General features: G+C 34.8%; 1 protein-coding gene across 2 annotated transcripts in view; it reads left to right on the top strand.

Moving 5' to 3' along the window:
* Positions 1 to 23182, top strand: part of HDLBP (high density lipoprotein binding protein) — a 55754-nt gene that overhangs the window by 15181 nt on the left and 17391 nt on the right. For both annotated transcript variants that reach the window (XM_014076582.2, XM_014076591.2), the window contains exons 2-16: positions 8147 to 8211; positions 9398 to 9510; positions 10878 to 11029; positions 11582 to 11797; positions 14318 to 14524; positions 16118 to 16333; positions 16917 to 17123; positions 17618 to 17725; positions 18442 to 18546; positions 18988 to 19066; positions 19463 to 19602; positions 19934 to 20038; positions 20499 to 20612; positions 21802 to 21888; positions 22066 to 22197. In XM_014076582.2, coding sequence (XP_013932057.2) covers positions 9435 to 9510; positions 10878 to 11029; positions 11582 to 11797; positions 14318 to 14524; positions 16118 to 16333; positions 16917 to 17123; positions 17618 to 17725; positions 18442 to 18546; positions 18988 to 19066; positions 19463 to 19602; positions 19934 to 20038; positions 20499 to 20612; positions 21802 to 21888; positions 22066 to 22197 — 1944 coding nt within the window. In that variant the 5' untranslated portion in view covers positions 8147 to 8211; positions 9398 to 9434. The remainder of the gene's footprint in view (positions 1 to 8146; positions 8212 to 9397; positions 9511 to 10877; positions 11030 to 11581; positions 11798 to 14317; positions 14525 to 16117; positions 16334 to 16916; positions 17124 to 17617; positions 17726 to 18441; positions 18547 to 18987; positions 19067 to 19462; positions 19603 to 19933; positions 20039 to 20498; positions 20613 to 21801; positions 21889 to 22065; positions 22198 to 23182) is intronic.

Here is a 23182-nt window from a genome sequence, read left to right as displayed (position 1 = left end):
TAGCCATAAGGGGCCTAGGGGCTGTGGGAAAAAGAAAGAACATAAATGGAACTTGGGATTTTATCCATTTTTCAAGTTAAGATGTTAGAAATGTGTAATCCTATACCTGGTTAGTGGAAAATGAACACCATAAACTGAATGGTAACATTTTTGAAGTAATATTAAGATAATACATTTATTTATTGATCAGTCAAATATAAGGCTACTTGATTCCATAGTGACTTTGAGTAGTATACAATACAAAAAATGTACTAAAACAGTATAAAAGATTGATAAGATCCAAACAGAACAACAAAACATTCAACCTAAAAATGGACATTCCCATAGAGCCTTCTTCCTAGCCCAAGGCCTTCATAAGCCATTTTAAAGGACTGTTGAACACAGGCAGGATAGGGACCATATGCATCACTAAAGCAGGGGTCACCAACCTGTCAGACCTCAGGGATCACTATACTCATAATTTTAAATCCCATGGACCACTAATACAAATCCAGCGCACCGGTTGGTGACCTCTGCTCTAAAGGACAAAATGCTTAAAAGTAAATTCTATGCGCATATAAGTACTGTTACGCCAAAGAATTGTTTTTCATGAGTAGATGGCAAAAATGTATGTTTTGAGGTAACCCTGCATGTGAGGTAACCCTGCATGCAACTGGGAGTCATGGGATTCCACCACGCTCATTTCCTTTAATGTAGCTTATATGGACTCAAGTTCTTTGCTTGTCTGTGACCGGAATAATAATTTTTTGGACTTAAGTTCAGCTGAATCTCACTTCTTTGGATTTAATTTTTTAGTGCTTTTTAGAGATTGAGAACCTTTGGAATGGCAAGTTTTACTGTATTCACTGGGTGAGTTTTCTTTAAGAAAGTGTTTAAATTAATAATTTTAAGATTTTACAAAAAAATGGGAATATGTAGCAAAAGAGTGGTTGGAGTATTGAGTTTAAAACATTTTAAATGGACTATGTGTTCAGGTGGACTTGAATTAATACTTTGAAATTAACTATTAAGAATCCTTCCTGTGGGTAACTTTTCATGTTTATATCTGAGAAAAAAACCCTGGGAAGAGATTTTGAAGGTTGGTCACTAGAGGGCACCAGAAGAAAATTAATATATAAGTGGATGCATTTCAGTGATAATCTGGTATTGGAGATAAACTAGATGATGTCATGGAAGAGCAACAAGCTTCACTGGAAAAGATTGAAATCAATTTCAGTGTGGGTTTAAAAAAAATTGAAATATTGAATATACAAATGAAAGAAACTTGTTAAAGTTGTCAACAATTTTGTGAGAAAAGAGAGTGAGAGTATAAAGAGTGACCTGCCTAACCTTTTTATATAAGATGTACAAAAGGGACCTATTAGCTGTCAAAGTTTTTGTGAGAAGAGTTAAGATAAACATGAAAAGAAAGCAGATACTAGGATATTATCTGAGGGAATTAAATATTTTTGGGGAAAGGATTAGAATATAAAGTTGATTTATTTGACCAAGGTTAAAATAGATAGGTTGCTATCGCTAGTAATATTTGATTGATTTCTGATAGGACTGGGGTGATATTTTAAAGATTCTGTTTATGTATAGGGGATTAGATAGGGGATGGAGAATTCAGTTGTTAAATTTTAAGTTTATCTGATTAATAAATATAAAAGGAAAGATTTAAATTAGTTTATTAGATATAGCTTGTAATAGTTCTGTTGCTTTTTCTGATAACCTTTAATGGACTTTTGCTGATTAAGATGGAGTGATGCTTAAAAGATCTGTTTGCATGCCATGTATGGGATGAAGAGATGGTTTGTTGTATCATAAGACATGGTGATAAGTTTATTTATGTAATTGTATCCCAGCTTTATTATTTTTATAAATAACTCAAGGCAGTGAAAATACGTAACATTCCTTTCTATTCCAATTCTCTCCGCAAAAACACTTGCTGGGAACAAAGGATGAATCTATTTTCTTTTTTCTTTTTATTCTTTTTCTCCATTTTTAATTTTTATCTTTTATACTTTGTATTATATTTTATCTGTACAAAATTTAATAAAAAGTTTATGAAAGTATTGGAATTTGAGGTGGAATTTGATGCTTTAGAACAGGGGTCCCCAATCCCTAGGCCTAGGGCTAGGATGTGGCCGTTGGGAATTGGGCTGTGCAAGCAGCGGGCAAGTGTGTGAGGCTGCTTTTGCACAAGCGGCAAGTGAACATGCAAAACCATCACCTCTCCTTCGCCACCGCTAGTCTGGAAAGGTTGGGGACCACTGGTTTAAAAGAGGGAGCTGTGTGCTTCAGTTTTACAGTCTATTCTTGTTCCTCAAGTTTGTTTAACAAGGCAATACTTATGTTCAAAATGTTGAACATAAATAATGCCTTGTTTACTTATTGAATTCACATCTCACTGATACAATAATTTTTTAAATATTTGATTTCAATAGAACTTTCCAAATTGTTGAATTGGCAAATACTGAGGTTATATCTTTGTTTATTTATTTGATTGATTGATTAATTGATTGCCTGCCTATCTTACTACAGGGTAACTCTGGGTGGCTAACAGTATTAAAAGGATAACATTAATACAATGTATAGATAATACAAACAAAGTACAATAAAAATAAATATAAAAATATAAACACTCTAACCAAAGATTGGAAGAAGGGAGTAGGATAAGCAGAGGGGGAAGTGAGATCAGAGATGGGTTTCTGCTGGTTCGCCCCGGATCGGATGAACCGGTAGTGGCGGCAACAGGAGGCTCTGCCCACCCACCCAGACACTTCTGCATATGCGCAGAAGTGGCGCATGAGCACGCACTCACAAGCAAACCAGTAGTAAAATAAATTGAAACCCACCACTGGGTGGGATCTGTTATTAATCTGCCAATAATAAATTTAATTGGGAGGCTGACTCTTGATTCCTCTGTCTTTATCCTTTAAAGATTGCTCTGAAGCCATTAGTATCTATGAATTATTTTCATATTTGAACAAATAATAGAAACCTTACGTTACGTTTGTGGTTGAGGTAGGATTCAACACATATGGGGATCTCAGATGGAAGTCAGGTATGTGCAGTTTTGACTTATTGGTCATTGTTAGTCTATAATGAGTTTTATCAAGTTTATTTAGCCATTTTTAATATATTCAACCTAATGGGTTTTGGGCAGTGCACAGTAAATATGTCAAATAAAAAAAAAAGATTAAAGCAATCATATTCCTGACTGAATTCATACAACACTAGGTCATAAACAAAGTTTATAAACCACTGGGTCTGGTTTCATACACTAAAGTAAACCAAATAAACATTGCAATTCATCTGACTATAGTTTTAATATCTCATCTGCTGTTTATGAGAACTAAACCAGAAGCACCTTTCTTCCTTGAATGAAGATGCCTTTATCCTGGCGGAGAGCCGTGTCTGCTCTTTTGTTTATCTTTAACCATTGTTCTTTTGATCATGCATAGTACTTTAGAAAATGATTTCTTGGAAAAGGCAGGTTATGCCTATGGATGTTTGCAATCTAAATTGAATCTTAATGTACTACTTTTATTTTAAATGTTTGAGAATTTTGCTTTGATCATCCAAAATAGATGTGTTAAACTTTAAAGAAGGGATGCTGAAATTACGTAAGATCCTGGGATTTCTTTTTTCAGTGTAAGGTTTCTTGTTGAGTTTATAATGATAAATCATTTTATATGAAAAAGTAAAAAATGTATAAATAGCAGAAATAGATGATGAGAGAGTAAAATGCACCATGGTCCCTTAAAGAACTCTAACTAGGATTGTGGACTATAGCTCTATTTCTTTAAAAAAAACATATTCAACATATTTAAAATGTATTGAATAAAATTACCCTATTTGAGATCTAGAAAGTATTGTATTTTTTATAGACTGTGTTCAATAGTCCTTGCTTTTTTGAAAGTGTGAGGTTGTGATCTTTGTGACTTAACCTAAGGATCTGAAAAAATGTGTTCTATGTTTCTTGGATATTTGGTTTCGTAGAATTAATAGTTAGGAATTTAGATCATTGTTCCATTTGATCTGGTAAAGCTTCAAAGTATAGCTGTGCACTGTTTCAGTTTTTTTTAATACTGAATTTAATTACACATAATATTAGCCTAGACATTTAAAATAAATTAAAATAGCACATAATTTGCCTAGCTCTTTAAAAATGCTGACCCTATTAAAATTCTAAATAATGGTTAAAGGTGTATGTTTAGTTTTGTGTTTTGAGCACAAATCATTCTAACTAAAATAAGTCTCTTCATTGAGGTCGTTACTAAACAACATTGTAATATCTTTTTGTGTGGGTTACAATTTTTTTTCTTTAGAATTACTACATTTTAAGCTTCTTACAGATTCTTTTCACATTTTTAAAGGCTCCAGTGCATAAATCCTCCAGCTCCCTTTGAAATGTTTGCTATCTAATGTCCAGTTATTCGTCTCTTTAATATTTTTATTAGTTCACTTTTCTACAATCTAGTATCCCTCTGGGTTTTTTAGGCTACTATGTTCGTCATCTTTGACTAGCTATCATGCTGCTTTGAAATAGATTAAAGTTATATTTTAAAACATTCTGAAGCTAATCAGGTTGGGAAAAGCTGTATGCTTTCTCTTGAACTTAACTGCTCTGTCATGTTTTCCTGATGCAATTTTAGACATATGATATAGAAAATTCAATGCAGACTATATTTGAAGATTGCACACAATGGCTGCTTCAACTTCAGTGCCTTCTTCTATCTTTCATCATTAAAAGCTATCCTCTCCATAAGAATCAGTTGGGTCCTTTATTTAAGGAGTTTGTTCTGTAAATCAGGAAAAAAGTAAAGTTATGATCATTTTTTGCTCAACTGCCCTGAATAAGAGAAAAATATATTCTGATAAGATATTTTATACCACATTCCTTTTGACTTTTATGATAGTAGTTCCATTTGTTTCAATATGACTTTCATAAAAGAATATTATACCTTTAGTTAGACCTTTAGTGTCTAACTTTCTAATAGTTACGCTATATTTGGAGAAACAAGGAAAATAAGTGAGTTGCTTATGTTGTTTCGGAGCTATGTAGTCCAGGGGTGGGTTCCTGAAGTGGTTAATACTGATGCGCTGCCAGTTAGTACCGGTTCGCTCGCTTCGCATGCACCAGCCACACATTGATTAAAAATGCTCTGCACATGCGCAGAACCATGCTGGAAATGGCAGAAGACACCAGAGAACTGGTTCGGCGGCATGTCGGGCCTGGGTTGCTGCCCGTTCGGCGACCAAGGCCTGAATTCTACTACCGGTTCGGCTGAACCGGCAGCAACCCACCTCTGATGTAGTCCCAGAATTTGACCAGCCACCTGCTGACATGATCTCAGTTTCTGACCCTTTGAATAGTTCCTTTTCTGCTGATTAATGTAAAGAAACAAAACTCAATTCCACTCTGATATTGTATATGTATAAAAGCCCAGTTTATTTGGATATTTAGCTTCTACACAATACAGTATAATATGATGAAATGAAAGATACGCATCTTTGCAATGTTTTAAATTATTTTTGTTGTAACCTTTTTATTGCTAAATTCTTTCATCCATAATACCAAAATACAGATAGATAGTAGATTGCGTATAACAAGTTAGAAAAGAGTAAAGGTGAAATGTCAAGGCTTTTTAACTGTTTCTGCCATTTTAATAGCCAGGATTGTGGTGAAATGTATAGGTAGTCCTTGACTTAAAACAGTTCATTTAGTGACCGTTGAAAGTTACAACAACATTGAAAAAAGTGACTTAGGACTGTTTTTCACACTTACGACCATTACAGCATCCCCATGGTCACGTGATCAAAATTCAGATGCTTGGCAACTGACTGATGAGAAATGTTTCATTTATCCAGAGAAATTTGGGGCTCAATTGTGGTCGTAAGTTGAGGACTACCTGTAGTCTGGAGTCTCAGGAGGAAGGGGTTCTTTCCTAGAGGGCAAAGAGACAAAGGCGCTTGAAATGTTTGGTGGGCAGGAAGAGAACAAGTAAAATTGACTTTGTTAAAAGCAAGATAAAGTGGTATGGGGCTAGTTCATATGATTAACGTTAAACTATAGGTGTTATTTGTAGTAACTCTTAATGGACTTTTGCTGATTAGGATGATGAGGCTTTAAAAAGTCTATATAGATATGAAATATGGAAGAAGAGATCTTACGTTTCAATATCAGAGAAAATGTAATTACTGAATTTGTATTTGTTGTTGTGATGAGTACCAATGTTTTATACACACACACACATATTCTTTTAAAATTTGTTTACACTTATTTTTTATTTTTATATTTTTCTTAGTTTTTTTATCTTTGTAACTATAAACTTTAATAAAATTATAAAATATACAGTTAGTTTAATTAAGCTTATGTTTAATGAGCTTATGTTATTCTAATTGTGCCTCCAGTTAAATAAACTATCTACTATTTCTTAATAGAGTACAGTATAATCTTTGTTTGAAGGCATGCGAGCATTCCTTTACAGTAATACTGTAAGCATACTGTATTTCTTTCTTTTGATAGAATAGATAAATGAATAAGTAATTATTTTCCCTTACTGAACCCAGATTCTGCTTTTAATATTCTTCTTTCTTTGGGACATTCCTATTTCTCCAACATTCTTTAATTTATATTAGACAAATTTAACAACTTCCCCATATTTTCCAAAACAGTATAAAGTGGAATGTACAGTTATTCACCTGTCACATATGTAAGACAAGATGAAACAAAAGGCTGAAAATTTGGAGGTTTAGAGCAGTGGTCTCCAACCTTGGCAACTTTAAGACTTGTGGACTTCAACTTCCAGAATTCCTCAGCCAGCTTCGGAACTCTGGAAGTTGAAGTCCACAGGTCTTAAAGTTCCCAAGGTTGGAGACCACTGGTTTAGAGTACTGGAATGGCTAGTTATTCATTTGACATGCACAACTGGCTAACTCTGGTAAGAGTTGCCTTTGATCTTTTTCTCACATTAATTGTGCATTACATGAATAGCCTATACCTATGTAACTTAGGAACTTGGATTTCAAGTTCCTAATTTATTTGCAGCCCTTTCATGTGACTCCAGTCTTCCTCTTCATTGTCTGTTTTCCATTTTTTTAAATTCCATTTTAAATTTTTACAGAGCAGACTGTTTAGGTTTTCCTTTGTTTCCCTTTGTTTTCCATTTTGTGATTCTAATAGTTTTCATTTATGTAGAAATCTAGGGGGGTGTTGTCATTGAAATATTCAGCCCAGTTTTTTTGCTTTGCTTTCCCAACGTTCTGTCCTTAATCGGTGGTTCATTGTTCAAAATCTCTTTTGCAAAGGAGCACCAGAAGATGATTTGCCTTGAGAAACATTCTACAGATAGTCCTTGGCTTATGACTAAATGCTTAATATATGTTTGAAGTTAAGAAAGCTTGGAAAGGGGAGGTATATGACCTGTAAAGCACCTCCAACCATAGCAAAATGTCACACTCTCAGTCCCTTACCATCACATGATTGCAATCTGGGTACTTGGCAACCTGTTGATTTATGACCAAATGCTTCTCAGTCATATGATTGCAATTTGTAATCTTCCCTGAAAAAGATTGAAATTAATTTCAGTGTAGATATAAACAAACATACAAAATATCAGGTATACAAATGAAAGTGACTTGTTAAAGTTGTCGGCGATTTTGTGAGAAGAGACAGTGAGAATATGAAGAGTGACCTGCCTAAACTCTACTTAAGATTTACAAAAGGGTTTTGTTAAAGTTGTCAAAGGTTCTGTGAGAAGAGATAAAATAACTCTGTTGAGGATGGAAACCTAAGGAATCCTATTTTATACCTCTCTTAAGTATGATTCAGAACTATTTATAAACAACTTTCGGTTTTAGTTGCTCAATCCATCCCACATACAAGTTTCAACGAATACTCATTTAAATTAACTCTGAAAAGCTAAACCTTTGGCAGGATTTTAAAACCATGGGGCATTGAAATGTCCATTAACAAATATGACTCCCTGTCTCGTGTTTGGGCAGAATTACTCTTGTTTAAAAAACAGATCATAGATAATGAACAGTGAATGTGATAGTGTGTCTCAACTTTATTTAACTAGTTTTCAGGCTAATTACTTTGTGTTATTGCACATGTAATAATATTACCAAAACTGGATATCTTTGTTCTCTCAAACAGAAGCTGGCAGGCTGAAAAACAGACAGTGCACAGGACGGACTTTCTGGCTACTGACCGTTTAGCTGGTAAGTTTACAGATCTCTGCTAAAATGATTCTCAGACTTTGGTCTAACAACCCTTCCAACTATTGGCCTTAGTAGTATCTATTGATTCTTTATGGAGTCCACAAGATGTTTATGTAATCTGCCAATTACCATGGTAGGATATTTATCACATCTTTGTTATGTTCAAACCAATAAAGTTTGCATTCATGCAACTCATCTTTGCACAGAACTCGACAATTTTAAAAACAATTTCTAGGCTGCTTTTTAAGGACAGCAAATATAATATGTTCAATTAAAGAAAGAATCTTACCTACTAGGACTTACCCTTCCAGGCTTCATGTGAACTTATTCACATATGTACATGCACAGATTTTTTTATTATATAGTAGGACAGATGTTTGTGGTCAAACTCCATTCTCATGCCCTACTTCCAGAATTCATTCTCTATCTAATTTGTTTGCTTGAGTCTGGCAGTTTCAATGTGTATAGCTCATCCATGTCCAGAAATAATACTATGATATTCCCTCAAAATAAATCAGAAAAATTGGGCAATCCACCATACAGACTCTGTTTGTATAATGTAATATATTGTATAATTGGATCCATAATATTTTTCTATGGCCATTCCTATCTTGATCACTCTCTAGGTTTGTGGATTTTTGTTGCATGGTCAATTTTATCACTGAGAATTCTGCGAGTACATAAATGTGAAAAATGCCAGGGTAGGAAGGTACTAATTATAGTAGACATTCCAAAGAGGTACTGATTTTATCTGAATGTAGAATATTTTGTAAAGCTAAAAACCCAATATTTGTTAATGTAAAAACAATTGCAGGTGTTATTGCAGCTCTGTATCTTGGAATTTGGACCCAGTGGGAAGAAAAAAATGATAGCAACTCTCTGTTAACAACAGAAAAAAATGCTATGTTGTTGTTGTAAAAATAAGACCAATTAAAAAAGAAACAGTGTTTTCATTGTGTCAGTCTTTTATTTAATAATCTATGAAAGCTACTACTGTATTGATAAATTATGTTGTGGTTGAAGACTTCCTTTGTTTCCTCAACCAAGGTCAATTGTACATTTTTAAAAGGAGTGGCTAAAATTGTTCCTGTTTTATAATGTATTTTCCTATTTTCTGTTTCTTTCCTTTTTTAATGTCACTATACTAGGAGTTATCATGACAATTTCTCTTTTTTACTACCATCAGTGGCATACCCGGATTGTGTGTGAGTTGGAAACCAACCATGAGCTCCGTGGCAGTTTTGACCCAGGAAAGTTTTGCTGAACATCGCAGTGGCCTTGCTCAGCAGCAAGTGAAAGGTAAAAAAGCAAAACAAGGTTATTACAAAATCCCATGTGACAACAGCTGCACAGAAATATTATTTTGCTGCTATTTAATTGTTTTGTTACTTGCAGGAGGATGGTTGAGATTTTTTGTTCTTTGATTCTGCAGAGACTATCAGTATTTAGATTAATAATAATATAAAGGTTAAGAAGTTCTTGGAGCATGTTAGATAATCTATAGATACCATTTTTTTTTCAATTTTGCCAAGCTATTTTTAGAAACATCTGTGCATTATACTCTTCATTCATTTTTTTCTCTATATTGAATTTACATGCTGCCCATCTCATTATCAAACATGACATTGGGAAAATTGTAATTTTAAAATATATACTATTTATATATTTTAGACCATTCTTTTCAAACAATGGTCTCCAGATATTGGACTACAGATTCCACTATCTGCTATGCTGCTAGTACGACAATGTCGGATGGAAAGACCAAGCCGGGGAAGGTTTCTGTTGACAGTATAGCTTGAGGCAAAAGTAAAGGATAGAGACCCTCATTTTAATGAAGTTATTTGCCAAAATTATCTTCAGGCATTTTCAAGTTGCCATTCACAGTACCCATAGTACTGAGTTCAGAAAGGCATTATGTAGGGTAAAATGTGTCTTATTTCTTATTATATTTAATATTATGTTTCTTATTATATTTAATTGTTCTTTAGTACAATAACATCAGTTCTTTATCCAGAGAATAAAAAAACGTAAAAAGTTGCATTCCAACTGTATAGCATAAAATAAAGGACTGTGTAAATAAAATAACACTGAATTTAAGAATCCATCACTGTTTGTGCACATTTGTAGTTAAGTATCAGATAAATCTGTGCTTGGTGTAGAACAGATCAATACAAAAATGGGAATATAAAATATCAACAACTCAAACGAGAAAAATGTTAATCTTCTTATCCTTTTGATTAATAACAGTCTGAGGTCTACTATAGAACTACTGAGTGTTTGGAATTAATTCTCATCTATGGCAGTTTTGATATTATAGGAAATTGATTTGGTCATTATTTATAACCTGCATATTAAGATACTGTCAGGCCAAAATAAGTGCCAGTTATAGGTATAAGATTTATCTTGATGGGATAAACTCTAGTTATCTGTAAAACATATTGTCCTTATCTGCTGATAGGCAGACATTATTATTGATGGATTAGTAAATAGAAAACCACTTGATTTCAATTTGGTGTTTCTCAGTAATGATTTTTTCCCCCCAAATTTTTAACTAACAAATTAAGAATATTGTATTTTAACAGTCAGATGGTGGAAGAAGAAATAGTATGGTCTGTTGACCATTGTCTATAAAATCATTCTTTGTTTCCTTGCTTTTGCCACTGTAGTTACAGCTTTAAATGCTGAAGAAGAGAATGATCCTCCAACATACAAAGATGCCTTCCCCCCTCTCCCTGAGAAAGCTTGTTTGGAGCCAGCCCAGGAACCTGCTGGTGCCTGGAGTAAAATCCGACCAATCAAGGCTTCTGTTATCACTCAGGTCAGTACAAAGAACGTTTTCTCCCTTTCAATGTCAAACCCAGTTCACACATTTAGAAAAATGTCCTTCAGGATGCTTTTAGTCACCTATCTCATTGTGGGAGAGAAAATGTAAACAGAAGAACTGTTTGAGTACGTCTAAGGCCTTTCCCTGAAATATGCCAACAGATAAATGTTATGCAGTTCTGGAGAATTCTGTAATTATATAGTGAGGCATCTTGATCCCTTTAAGTAAATAACATGTTCTCTCAAATTAAATGCTACAACATTATTTCTATGCTAATGCATTAAATATATATAGAAAAGCTAGCCTTATAAAATAACTTAAACTGAAAATGTAAATGTATTTTTTGAGTGGGATGGAATAGGTTCCTGTATTTATGCAGTATTTTTTCCCCAGAAATTCAGTCCTATAAATATAAATGAATTCAACAGAATTTTCTGTTTAAGATTCTAACAAAAATATTTGTTGCAGAACTGGCTGCAAATTGAGAGAGGGAACATGTCCTTTTAGAAATTTCAAATTGAAAAAACATTTGTTTCATATGAGCAGGTATTCCATGTGCCACTAGAAGAGAGGAAGTACAAGGATATGAACCAGTTTGGGGAAGGAGAGCAAGCCAAAATCTGTTTAGACATCATGCAGAAGACAGGAGCTCACCTGGAGCTATCTCTTGCAAAAGATCAGGGATTATCAATAATGGTCTCTGGCAAGCTTGAAGCAGTGATGAAGGCTCGGAAGGAAATTGTAGCTCGGCTTCAGACCCAGGTGAGTGATTTGATTCTCCTTATGATGTTATACTGCAATGGAGATTTAAAGGCCAATTGAGCCAATATTTTATGAACCAATTCATATAGTACTGTAGAGCAGGGGTCCCCAATTCCCAGGCTGTGGATTGGTACCTGTTTGTGGCCTATTAGGAACCAGGCCCTGCAAACAAGGAAATTTCATCTCTGCATGCATGAAATCTAGATAGCATGTGATCCATGGAAAAATTGTTTTCCACAAAACAATTTGGTTCCCTGTGCCCAAAAGGTTGGGGACCACTACTATAGAGTTCTTAATGCTTTCTGGGCTTAGTTATTTTCTTGGAGATGTCGTATGAAATGTCTGCAAGAAAACAGCCAAGCTCAGAGAGCATCAAGAATTCCACAGTTCAACCTTGAGCTACAAATATTCTCTTTTATTGGTTTCATATGTACTGCATCTTAAGAGCCCAAAAGGAAAGCTTAAAGAATGCCAGATTTACCATAAAATAAAGTTCAAATATTTCTTCATTCCATAGCTTTATTTTTGGCCATATACCTTACCGGGGGCCAGCACAGCAATTGATAGGTTTTGAAAGCATGAATTTAGTGATAGTTATTGAAGAATAGTTGGCTTTTTTAGGATATTCTGTATAGTTTAAGTTTTTATAGTAAAAGCTGATCTTTTGAGGGGTGCCAACTTTTCTCCTCTGAAAATCGGTGCATACAATGTCTTTTTTGTTAAAGTTGGCAAAATGTACTGCTTTTGTCAAAATTTAGAAGAAAACGATTTCAACAGTAGCCAGAGCTATCTGTATGCATTATTCTTTTTTCTCTTGGAAACTGAAAGGTGGATCAGATTCTCTGTATTGCTTTGAGAAAGGTATTGCTTCTATTATAGGTGCCATTATAGAATGCTTGTTAGAGATTTTATCCTAAAATATTGCCAAAATTGGGGGAGGATATACTTTGAAACATTTAATTTGTTATGTATTACCAAATTATCTTATTTAATTATTCATAGTGGTAGTTGTAAGTATTTAGGGTTTTTTCTGGTTGTTTAGAAAAGATTAAACAAGGAAGTAGTCATCATAGAGGTTTAAAAATCCAAGAATGATATGAAAAGGAAATTGCTTCTGTCCTTCTTCCCTTAGAATCCTGGAAGTCTCTTAGTGAGAGATAAATTCAAATGAAAAAAATGTACACAGAATACATAAATAACTTCCTCCTACAAATTACAACCGTGGGGCTGTCTGATTCCATGAGAACCTCACCCCCTGTCTATATTAACAACTGCTAACCCCATATCTTGAAATTTTTTACCTTTTGGAATATTATATTTTAAAACTTTTAAATTTTAATTCTGATTTTAATTTTAATGCTAATTGTTTATATATTGATTATATTGTACAGAATCCCTGTCTGAAGGAGATGATGGGTTAAGAAATGTGTCACAAAAATAAGTTTTTTGGTTAAATGAAAATTCCATATGCAAATATATTAAATCTTGCAATTTTCAGTATCACTAACTTTGAATGGTAATTAAAAAAAACTGTTGTAAGTCAAGGATTACCTGTATTGGATGGGCAAATTCAGTTTAGAGATAAGAGTCTCGATTGTACCAGGGACACAAGCCATAAAAGACATCATAGGTAATAGCAAGTAACCAGCACTTTGATTGTATCTGAAAATGCTTGGTTAGCTAGTGAAATGACCAAATAAGTGCTATTCCTCCACATGTCTGACTTTCATTTGTCCTATTCATAATAATAACCCATAAAGTTTATGTTGGAATTTATCACTTTGAGTAGAAGACAGACGATGGATGGATGGATGGATGGATGGATGGATGGATAGAGACAGATAGGCAGCTGGTAGGCAAGCAAGCAGATATCAATGTTGTGTTAGAAATAGTGTTATGAATGCATTTGAGTATTGTATTTTTCAGACTACAAGACACACCGGAGTATAAGACGCACCAGGTTTTCAAAGAGGAAAACAAAATAAAATAATTTTTGCTGCACTCTGTAGGTCTCCCAAACCCTCTGCAAGCCCTGTTTTTGGCAAAAACAGGACGCACGTGGTGAGATTTCGGGAGGCCAAAAATGGCTGAATTCGGTGTATAAAATGCACTGACATTTCCACCCTCTTTTAGACGGGAAAAAGTGTGTCTTATACTCCGATAAGTACGGTAAGTCAGTGACTAAATATATACAGTACATGAGAGGGCAGGGCAGGATTTTGATTTATTCTAAAGTGTGGGGAAATAATGCAACATGCAGGTTCCCTCCTAGTTACTTTAAGTGTCTCAGTTTTGTTTCTGGGCAATATATGAGCAAACCCTATGTCCCTTATGTTTGTTTATAGTGGTGAAATTTGACAAATATTCTTTTCCATTGCTAATCTATAATATTGAAAGAGACATTTTCTCCTATCTTACCACAGTTAAAAGAAAAATTCTATACCAAATTGGTTGGTGAAATGCATCTGTATTGTTGAATTAAATGTGTGGTTTCACTTTAGTGAATGCTCTTTTTTATAGGCTTCAGCAACAGTTGCCATTCCCAAAGAACATCATCGCTTTGTCATCGGAAAAAATGGAGAGAAGTTACAGGACCTTGAGCTCAAAACTGCCACAAAAATTCAGATCCCCCGCCCGGATGACCCCAGCAACCAGATCAAGATCACTGGCACCAAGGAAGGGATTGAGAAAGCTCGACACGAGATCCTTTTGATTTCTGCTGAGCAGGTAAACTGTATTTTTAGTTCTGTAATTGCTGAAGGAATTCTAAAAACATTAGCTCAAATAATCCTTTTTATTAGGGAACATTCCTTAGGCCGTGCTGGAGTTCATCCAGACTTACGTTGAACAGTTAATTGTTTGAAAAGTACTTCGCAAATTTCACTGTTTTAGACAGATACTGTTTGTCACAAGAGTATTGCTATTTTAATGTTTGTGACAGTTTATAATCCTTTGACTATCTAAAATCAAATTCTGTTAAAATTCATTAAAATTATTTCTGATATGCCTACTGGGGATTAAATATTTAAATGATTTACATACAAAGTATATAATAAGATGTAATATAATATTTCTCTTAGAAGGGAAAACAATATAAAAAGTGATTCTGAAAATATGGCCATTTGCCCTCTTCATATATTGATGACTGCTGCAATTTCCTATCGTAGTTACAATTCTCCTTTGCCCCAGATTTTTCTAACAATATTTTTTATGCATGCATTTACAGTGTTTTCATGATCACATCCATAATTTCAATCGCCACAAATATCACGATGTGGCAAGCAATGTTGTTAATGAATTATCATGCAGGTAGTTCTCAACTTAAGACCATAATAGAATCTGCTCATCACAATCATAAAATGGGTCACCCATATTGACCTGATTTAAGAACATTTTTGTGGCAGCTCTTAAGCGATTGCCATGGTAATAAAGCAGCCCTCGTGGTCATAAAGCATACAACTGGTTCACTATGGGTCGGTTTAGTCAAAAGCCAGAAATAAATTCTGGTTTTCAGAAAAACCAGAATGTAAACCACAGTCACCTCATGGTGGGATGCAGCAAACAGACATAAATATGAGCCAGATACCAAGCACCCTGCATGTGATCATGTGATCACAGGGGTAGGCCAACTGTCAAAACTTTGAAACAAGGTCATACTGTAAGTACATCCAGGGAGGTCTTGAAACCATTGCTAAGTAAGTCAAGGACTATTTATTTTATTAGATTTTTATCTGGCCTACATTACTTTATAGGTAACTGAAGGCGGTGAACATAAATAAATAGTCCTTCTTTCCCCTATTTTCCCCACAATAATCCTGTGAGGTGGGCTGGGCTGAGAGATAGTGACTGACCCAAAGTCACCTTTTATGCCTCTGCTGGGAGAAGAACTCATAGACTTCTGGTTTCTAGGCCAACACCTTAACATTATATCAAACTGGCTTTCAGTCTAACTTGCTACATAATCACAAAATATTTGGTTTATGTGGATTGTTAAACTTGATCACGTATTAAATTATATTGAATCATATGATTTTATTGCATCATTGTCACCTCAAGTTTATTCTATTTCTTCTTTGTTTTTAATTCATTTTGTCTTAAAGATTATTTCTCCAGCAATTCTGACAAGTTTAGCAAGGTTGCTCATACAACAACCCCCCTCCACCAGTCATTCCTAGAACAGATACTTTCTGATAAAGTGAAATAAAGTTTCAAAATGAGGATCTACTATAGTAGGAGACACATGGAGAAGCCTCACATTCTTTTCTTGTAGTACTGTAGTGTGTATTGTATATATGTATAAAATGTTATTTTATTTTCCAGGATAAACGTGCAGTAGAGAGGCTTGAGTTGGAGAAAGTATACCATCCTTTTATTGCTGGTCCTTTTAACAAGCTAGTGAGTGAAATCATGCAGGAGACTGGAACACGCATAAATATCCCACCACCCAGCGTTAACAGAACTGAGATAGTCTTCACTGGAGAGAAGGAGCAGCTGGCCCAAGCGGTAGCTCGTGTTAAAAAGATCTATGAGGAGAAGGTACGATCTTTCATGGGGTCTGCATAAAGACGTATCTTTCATTTTAATTAACTTCAAACACTCGTATTACAAGTGAGAACATAGGGCTATTTCTTTCCCCCGCTACAATATTTGATACACTGATACACAAGAAATAGTGCAAAGATCATGATAGTGGTGTTGCATAGTGGATAGCTGTTGCATCAGGATTGGAGAAATAAGTGACTGAGGGAGATGTGATGAACTATAGCTTGGGGTTTGACTTCCATTCAAAATGGCCAATTCAACCACCAAAAATAAGCTCTCTGAAGTACATGCAAAAAGAGAGGCCAAACTTTTTGGTCTGCCTGTTCTGACATGATTGATCACAAACCTGCAGCTCTTGCAAATATAATGCAGTTCCAGCGTCAAATAAACCATGGCTTCCTGTGGTAGACTATGGCTTTTCATTTGTAAAGCATATATATATATCAAAGGCTTGTAGGGTGCCTGCCCTTTTTGGAGCCTATTTGGGCAAACTTTTCTCTGCTCTTTAATCTGTAGCTCCCTTAATTCATTGCCTTTTCAAGTAACTTGTCATTTGCTGCCTGATACTTTCCCACAGAAAAAGAAGACTACCACCATTGCTGTGGAGGTGAAGAAGTCCCAGCATAAGTATGTCATCGGCCCCAAAGGGAACTCCCTGCAGGAGATCTTGGAGAAAACTGGAGTCTCGGTTGAAATCCCTCCCACTGATAGCAGCTCAGAGACTGTGATACTGCGTGGCGAACCTGAAAAGCTTGGGCAGGCATTAACTGAAGTTTATGCCAAGGTATTGAGAGTGCCACTCAGCAAGGCCTTTCTTTTATGGACAACTGATTAACATTTGACTAATTAGACTTTTATAAAAAAATAAATTTCTAACCTATAAGTGTTCAGAATACAAATAATGTGTTCAGCAATAAGATTTCTCCAAGCCCTATACAAAATATGGGATAATAGTTGAAATCAATCATGTGGTCAGTTGCCTGTGGTTTATGTAGCAGACTATTTTGCCTCTGAACATGTCAGCCACAATTGCCAGCAAAATGTCAGGAAATGTTTTCTCTAGACCATATTCAGTAAACCCTGAAGCCTAACACTGGCCAGTTTTGTGATAATTTTATTATTGTGATATATGAAGGCTGGAGCATCATGTTTGGAGTGAATTTCAGAAGTCAAGATTATTGGATTGGAAAAGAAATTCTCGATATCAGTATCAGTTGGTATAAATATGTACTGCTTATGGAATGATAAATTTCTTCATACCAGCTATGTCTTTTATAGGCGAACAGTTTCACAGTCTCCTCTGTCTCAGCCCCCTCTTGGCTTCATCGTTTCATCATTGGCAAGAAGGGGCAAAACTTGGCCAAAATCACACAACAAATGCCAAAGGTATGAGTAGTTTAAGAGGTGTACATAGATATGTTTTGTACAACTGATGCCAAATTTATTGAGAAAATACTTGACAAAACGTTCACCCCCCAAGAAAATAGAGAAAAATGAGGTAAACTGCAAAGTTTTGGAAAATATTTATTTAGGACAACTTGTCTGCTGTGAGCAGTAGAGAGAATAAACAGCAGGACTTGTTGACAGCAAGACTGAAAATGAGAAAATAGATTTCTTTTGTTGCATCTTCCCATTTTAATAAAGATAGAAGCACTTAGGCATTTGAAAAATCAAAGCACTTCATCAGGACCAAATTGAAGTTAATAAAATAGCAGTTAAAACAAGCTATTTGCATTGAAAAATGGGATTTTTTTTAGCCAATACTTATATTGCAATTACGGAGAGAATTCCACAGAGAGGGTGTCAGCACTAGGAAAATTCTATTCCAGATGGTTTGTCATTTCTTCTTTAAAAGCATGGGTATGTAAATGGGGTCTTAATGCTTTAACTTTTGGTAGTTGCTTAAATTTCATTTTTCAGTTGGTGTCTACATAATATTTTGTCTGTGACGCTATTTGAGTTGCCATCTTTAAAAATGACAACAGAGTCTTTTAGATGTTTCTGGTTGCAGATTAGGAGAAACAAAAAGCAACAGATTAATTCGTTTGCTATTAACTGAATTGTCTTTCATTCTGATGCTGAATTGTTTCTATTTTTAAAAGGTTCATATAGAATTCACTGAAGGGGAAGATAAAATCACTCTGGAAGGACCCACGGAAGATGTGAACGTGGCTCAAGACCAGATTGAGATCATGGTCAAGGATCTGGTGAGTTGAGAAGCCATAACATCTAGGTTTAGCAAGTGGAAAATAGTAAAACCTATCAATACATCTTGAAAACAATTACTCCTGTTAGAATAAAAATGATATTTTAAATATTGTAGCAAAGTAAGATCACTCTGTGCAGTGGGATTTTCAGCTACTGGTATATGTGCTTATGTCTGCAGTCCTGGAGACAAAAAAGTAACTCTTAAGCTTTTCAGTGCATGGCCGAAAAGAGAGTAAAAAGGGCTTTATGAGAACAAGTTCTGAATAAGCAAAGTAGCTCAAAAGATATAGTATATACTAATGCTTGAATTAATTTAGCTGAACATGTGAATTTAATAACGATTACTTAACTATATAGGTTGATATTGCTGCTATGGTTTTTTTTTTTTTGGAGTAGAGGCTTACAATTTCCATAATTTTGATTAAATTCTGCTTTTGCAGATTAATCGGATGGATTTTGCAGAAATCAACATAGATCACAAATTCCACAGACACCTCATTGGAAAGAGCGGAGCTAATAGTGAGTTAAATGTTATTTAGGTCTCTAGAAGTGAACTGTCCTAGATAATTGATTATATATTTGGCAACTGTAATGAGGGACCTTTATAAAGCAATCATTTGTAATTAAAATAATTTGATATAGAGAATAAACCTTTTGGAAAAAGGTATTTTAGAAACATCTTTTTTCCCTCTTGCATCTCTGTTATTTTCTTCTGTTAAACAGTACTTTTTCAATAGTCTTTAAAAACCTTTACATTTATTAAACATTAAAGCCTTTCTACCTTATTCTCTATGAATATATATTGCCTTAGAACAATAGTAACCCTTAAACATCCCTTGTTGTAAAACCCAGAAATCTTGGGTGTAGCATTTTTGCAATACAAAATGGTGCTACTAACTTTTGCTTAATTTGCAGTCAACAGAATTAAGGATCAGTATAAAGTATCTGTGCGGATCCCTCCAGACAATGAGAAAAGTAATCTCATCAGAATAGAAGGAGACCCTCAGGGAGTTCAAGAGGCCAAGAGAGAGCTGTTGGACCTTGCATCACGTATGGTGAGAAGGAAGAGAAAGTTCATTGTTATTGAGGATTTTTGTTAGTCTTTAGTACACATGCATAGTATACAGCATGCTTAACTAGGTCAGATGAACCCCTAACAACTCTGTTCACACAGCAAGCTACCTGATCTTTGTTAACTTTGATTTAGTTTTGGGTAGAAGGATTAATATTTTGGTTATTTTGGGATTTATTGTAGTATTGGTAGTCAAAAGTGGATAAATTCAGAGGGCAAAAGTGGGCAAACTATATATTTGGGAATAGTCGATATGTATTTTCTTCAAGTAGTATTACTCATACAGAATATTTTTTCTTTCTGTCACCACCTAGGAAAATGAACGCACAAAGGACTTGATCATTGATCAGAAATTTCATAGAACTATCATTGGACAGAAAGGTGAAAGGATTCGGGACACCCGGGATAAATTTCCAGAGGTACCAAAATTATACAAATGTATATTTATATATAATTATAGATTTTTTTTAAAAATATACCCACATATTATACACAATATTTTTTTAAAAAATGTGTATATGCACATGCAAATAAAAATATGTAAATAAATGCTTGTATTGTTACTCATAACTCAATTCTATAAGATTCTCTAATAATGGCAGAAACCATCATCCCTGACATTTAGTCTATTATTTGGCCCATAGGCTGAACTGATTTTTACTGTTTTTTTTTTCATTCTGCTTCCTTTACATCCAATCTTAATCCATCAGATCTGAATGATGTCATTTACATCAATAAAGAGCACAGAGCTACATGAGCCACAGAAAAGCAGGATGACATATGGATTCCACAATTCAGAAAGCATCTGAAGTGTCACAAATGAATAAGTAAATGCAGTTGTCTGTACAACTGAAACATTAAAATTGAGCTTTCTTGCAGGTTATTATCAACTTCCCAGATCCGTCACACAAGAGTGATATTGTCCAATTTAGAGGACCCAAGAATGAGGTGGAAAAATGCACAAAGTACATGCAGAAAATGGTGGCAGATTTGGTAAGTGATCTTTACTCCCCCCCCCCACCTCCCTGTAAGTGCATTAGAGCTGTGGCTAACCTTAAGAAATCAATATTTTTTGAATAAGTGGAGATACTTTGCTATCTTTTATAACATTAACGTCTTAGATTTATTCATATACTTTAGAACAAACACATCAACAAACTGATCAACCATATAAGCAGGAATATAAAATGTAACTGATATTTATCATTTCTATTGTACTTGAAACTAGAGTTTACATTTCAGTCTAAGGGCTAATAGCTACTGATTGTTTTATCATCCATGAGTATTCCGAATTCCAATCATCTAGGCCAATTTGCTACACAACATACTATGTATTAGCTAGGGTATGCTTTAACTATGAAGACATCAAGAAGTGATTTCTTTAATTATCCTGATTCTGCTATTAATGCATTTTAGTGAGTTCTGATGTGAAAGGAGAAATAAAACTTTTCTCCTCTTCAGTCACATTATTTATGATTGTATAATCCTTCATTCCTTCACAAAAATAAAAGAAAAAAGAGAGGAAAGAAAGAGGAAGCAGCTGCTCAAACATAATATAAGAAGTGGTTCAGTCTAATTTTTGAGCACATAATTAATTTTTGACACACAAAGTAATATTGATCAATCTTTAGTATTATATCAGAAGGGAGACAGCTCATGAATAAAATAAAATAAAATATTTTATATATGGGATCACACTACCTTTCCAACTTTGAGAAGTATTATTTGCCCCTCCCATGCTTGATAGATCCATATATTGATACACTTCCAAGTTTTTCTAATAGGATTTAAAAGTGCATTCCCTTTTTAAATCATATCAATTTTTTGGAACATCATACAAACAAACATTTGAATATCAAATCAAAAGGGGGCAATAGTGGGACAAACTCATGTGAGTTTTGTATCACTTCACCCATTTTACCCTTCCAACATATTGAAACATTTTGTTAAACATTGTCTGGTATGTGCAGTAAATGTGCAAAAATAATCTTTTGCTGAATTTGTCTCATGTTCTTTCTTAATATTCTTTCTCAGTTCTTTGCCATTGATTTCTAATATTTATTTTAGAATTTTATTGATTTTGTTTGATAATTTATGAGAATTGTCATAATCACATAAAATGCAAATGGAGTGGTATTTGTTTATCCATGATTTATTGATGATAATCTTTCTTTCTTAAAAGGTTGAAAATAGCTATTCTATATCTGTTCCCATCTTCAAACAATTCCACAAGAACATCATTGGCAAAGGAGGTGCAAATATTAAAAAGGTAATTACTTAAATTTTCCTTGAAATTATAGACTTTTCATTGCTTCAGATTATTGATACTATCTCCTACTGATAGGATTGAAGTGTCACTTTTACAGCAAAAAGTACATCATTTAGTTTAGAGTTTAGAAAATAAACTACGCCTATCCTCTCAACATTTTTTAATCATTAACTGTAGATCCGTGAAGAATGCAGCACTAAGATAGACCTACCAGCAGAGAACAGTAACTCAGAAACAATTGTCATCACAGGAAAACGAGCCAATTGTGAAGCGGCTCGCCATCGGATTCTCTCCATCCAGAAAGAATTGGTAGGAGCAATGAGGGTTAAGGGATATAGGGGTATAGGTAGTCCTTGACTTATGACTGTAATGGTTGCATGTTACAATTGAAGCATCTCACTTAATGACCCCCACTCCTGCTTTTCCCAGTACAATTGGAGCATGGGGTGCCTTGAGGTCGGGAAGGCCTTTGGAGGCCTAGTGCAGGCCCAGGGCAACCTACTCTGAGCCTCCCAAGGCATCCGGTGCTCTGCTCCCTGTCCCTTGGGATATCTCTAGTCTTGTACAAGGCTCTCTTTTTCAAGGAGGGTCAACAAGCTCCACAATGATGGGTTGTGGGAGAGAGCAAACATATTTTTTGAAGCATTGAATTTGTTACCTTTCTTTATGTTCTGAGGGATCCTTGGTACTCTCTTAGGTTGGTTGTTTTCTTGCAGATGTTGCAGTATGCAGACTAGATAACTTCATCAGTGCTAGTAGGGAGTAAGGGTTTGCTCTCAATTTTTATTCTAGTGGCTTGCCTTGTTCATGTTGGTTGGAGTAGTCTTTGTGTTTTTTTGGTTGGGCTTTTTACTGTCAGCTTGTTTGGCAGTTCCTTGATTTGGGTATTGTTTACTTTTTGATTGTTGGTCTGATGCAGTGGTGGGTTTCCATTTTTTTTACTATTGGTTTGCATACACGCGCAGAAGCATCTGGGTGGGTGGGCAGATCCTCCTGTCACCACTACTACCGGTTTGCCTGAACCAGGCCGAACTGGGAGCAACCCACCTCTGGTCTGATGCTAATCTGGGTGTTAATTGCTGGTGGGGAGGGGGTTTGACCTTTTTGTTATCCTTTTGGCTTATTGATCACTTCTTTTGCACAGTATGTAGATGTTGTTTATGTCTATGTGACTATTAATAGCCAATTTGTTGGAATACCTGGCTTTCAGGAATTATCTAGCATTTTTGGACTTGGCTTGGTCTCAGATGTTCACAATTTTACAGTTGAAACTAAAGAGTTTTCTTCAAAATGT

Source organism: Thamnophis sirtalis, unplaced genomic scaffold (genome assembly GCF_051295495.1).
Source record: "Thamnophis sirtalis isolate CommonGarterSnake01/CBP01778 unplaced genomic scaffold, rThaSir2_p1.2 scaffold_11, whole genome shotgun sequence".
NCBI classification, from domain to species: Eukaryota; Metazoa; Chordata; class Lepidosauria; order Squamata; family Natricidae; genus Thamnophis; species Thamnophis sirtalis.
The sequence above is the reverse complement of the archived record's forward strand: the minus strand, read 5'-3'. Positions and strand labels throughout refer to the sequence as shown.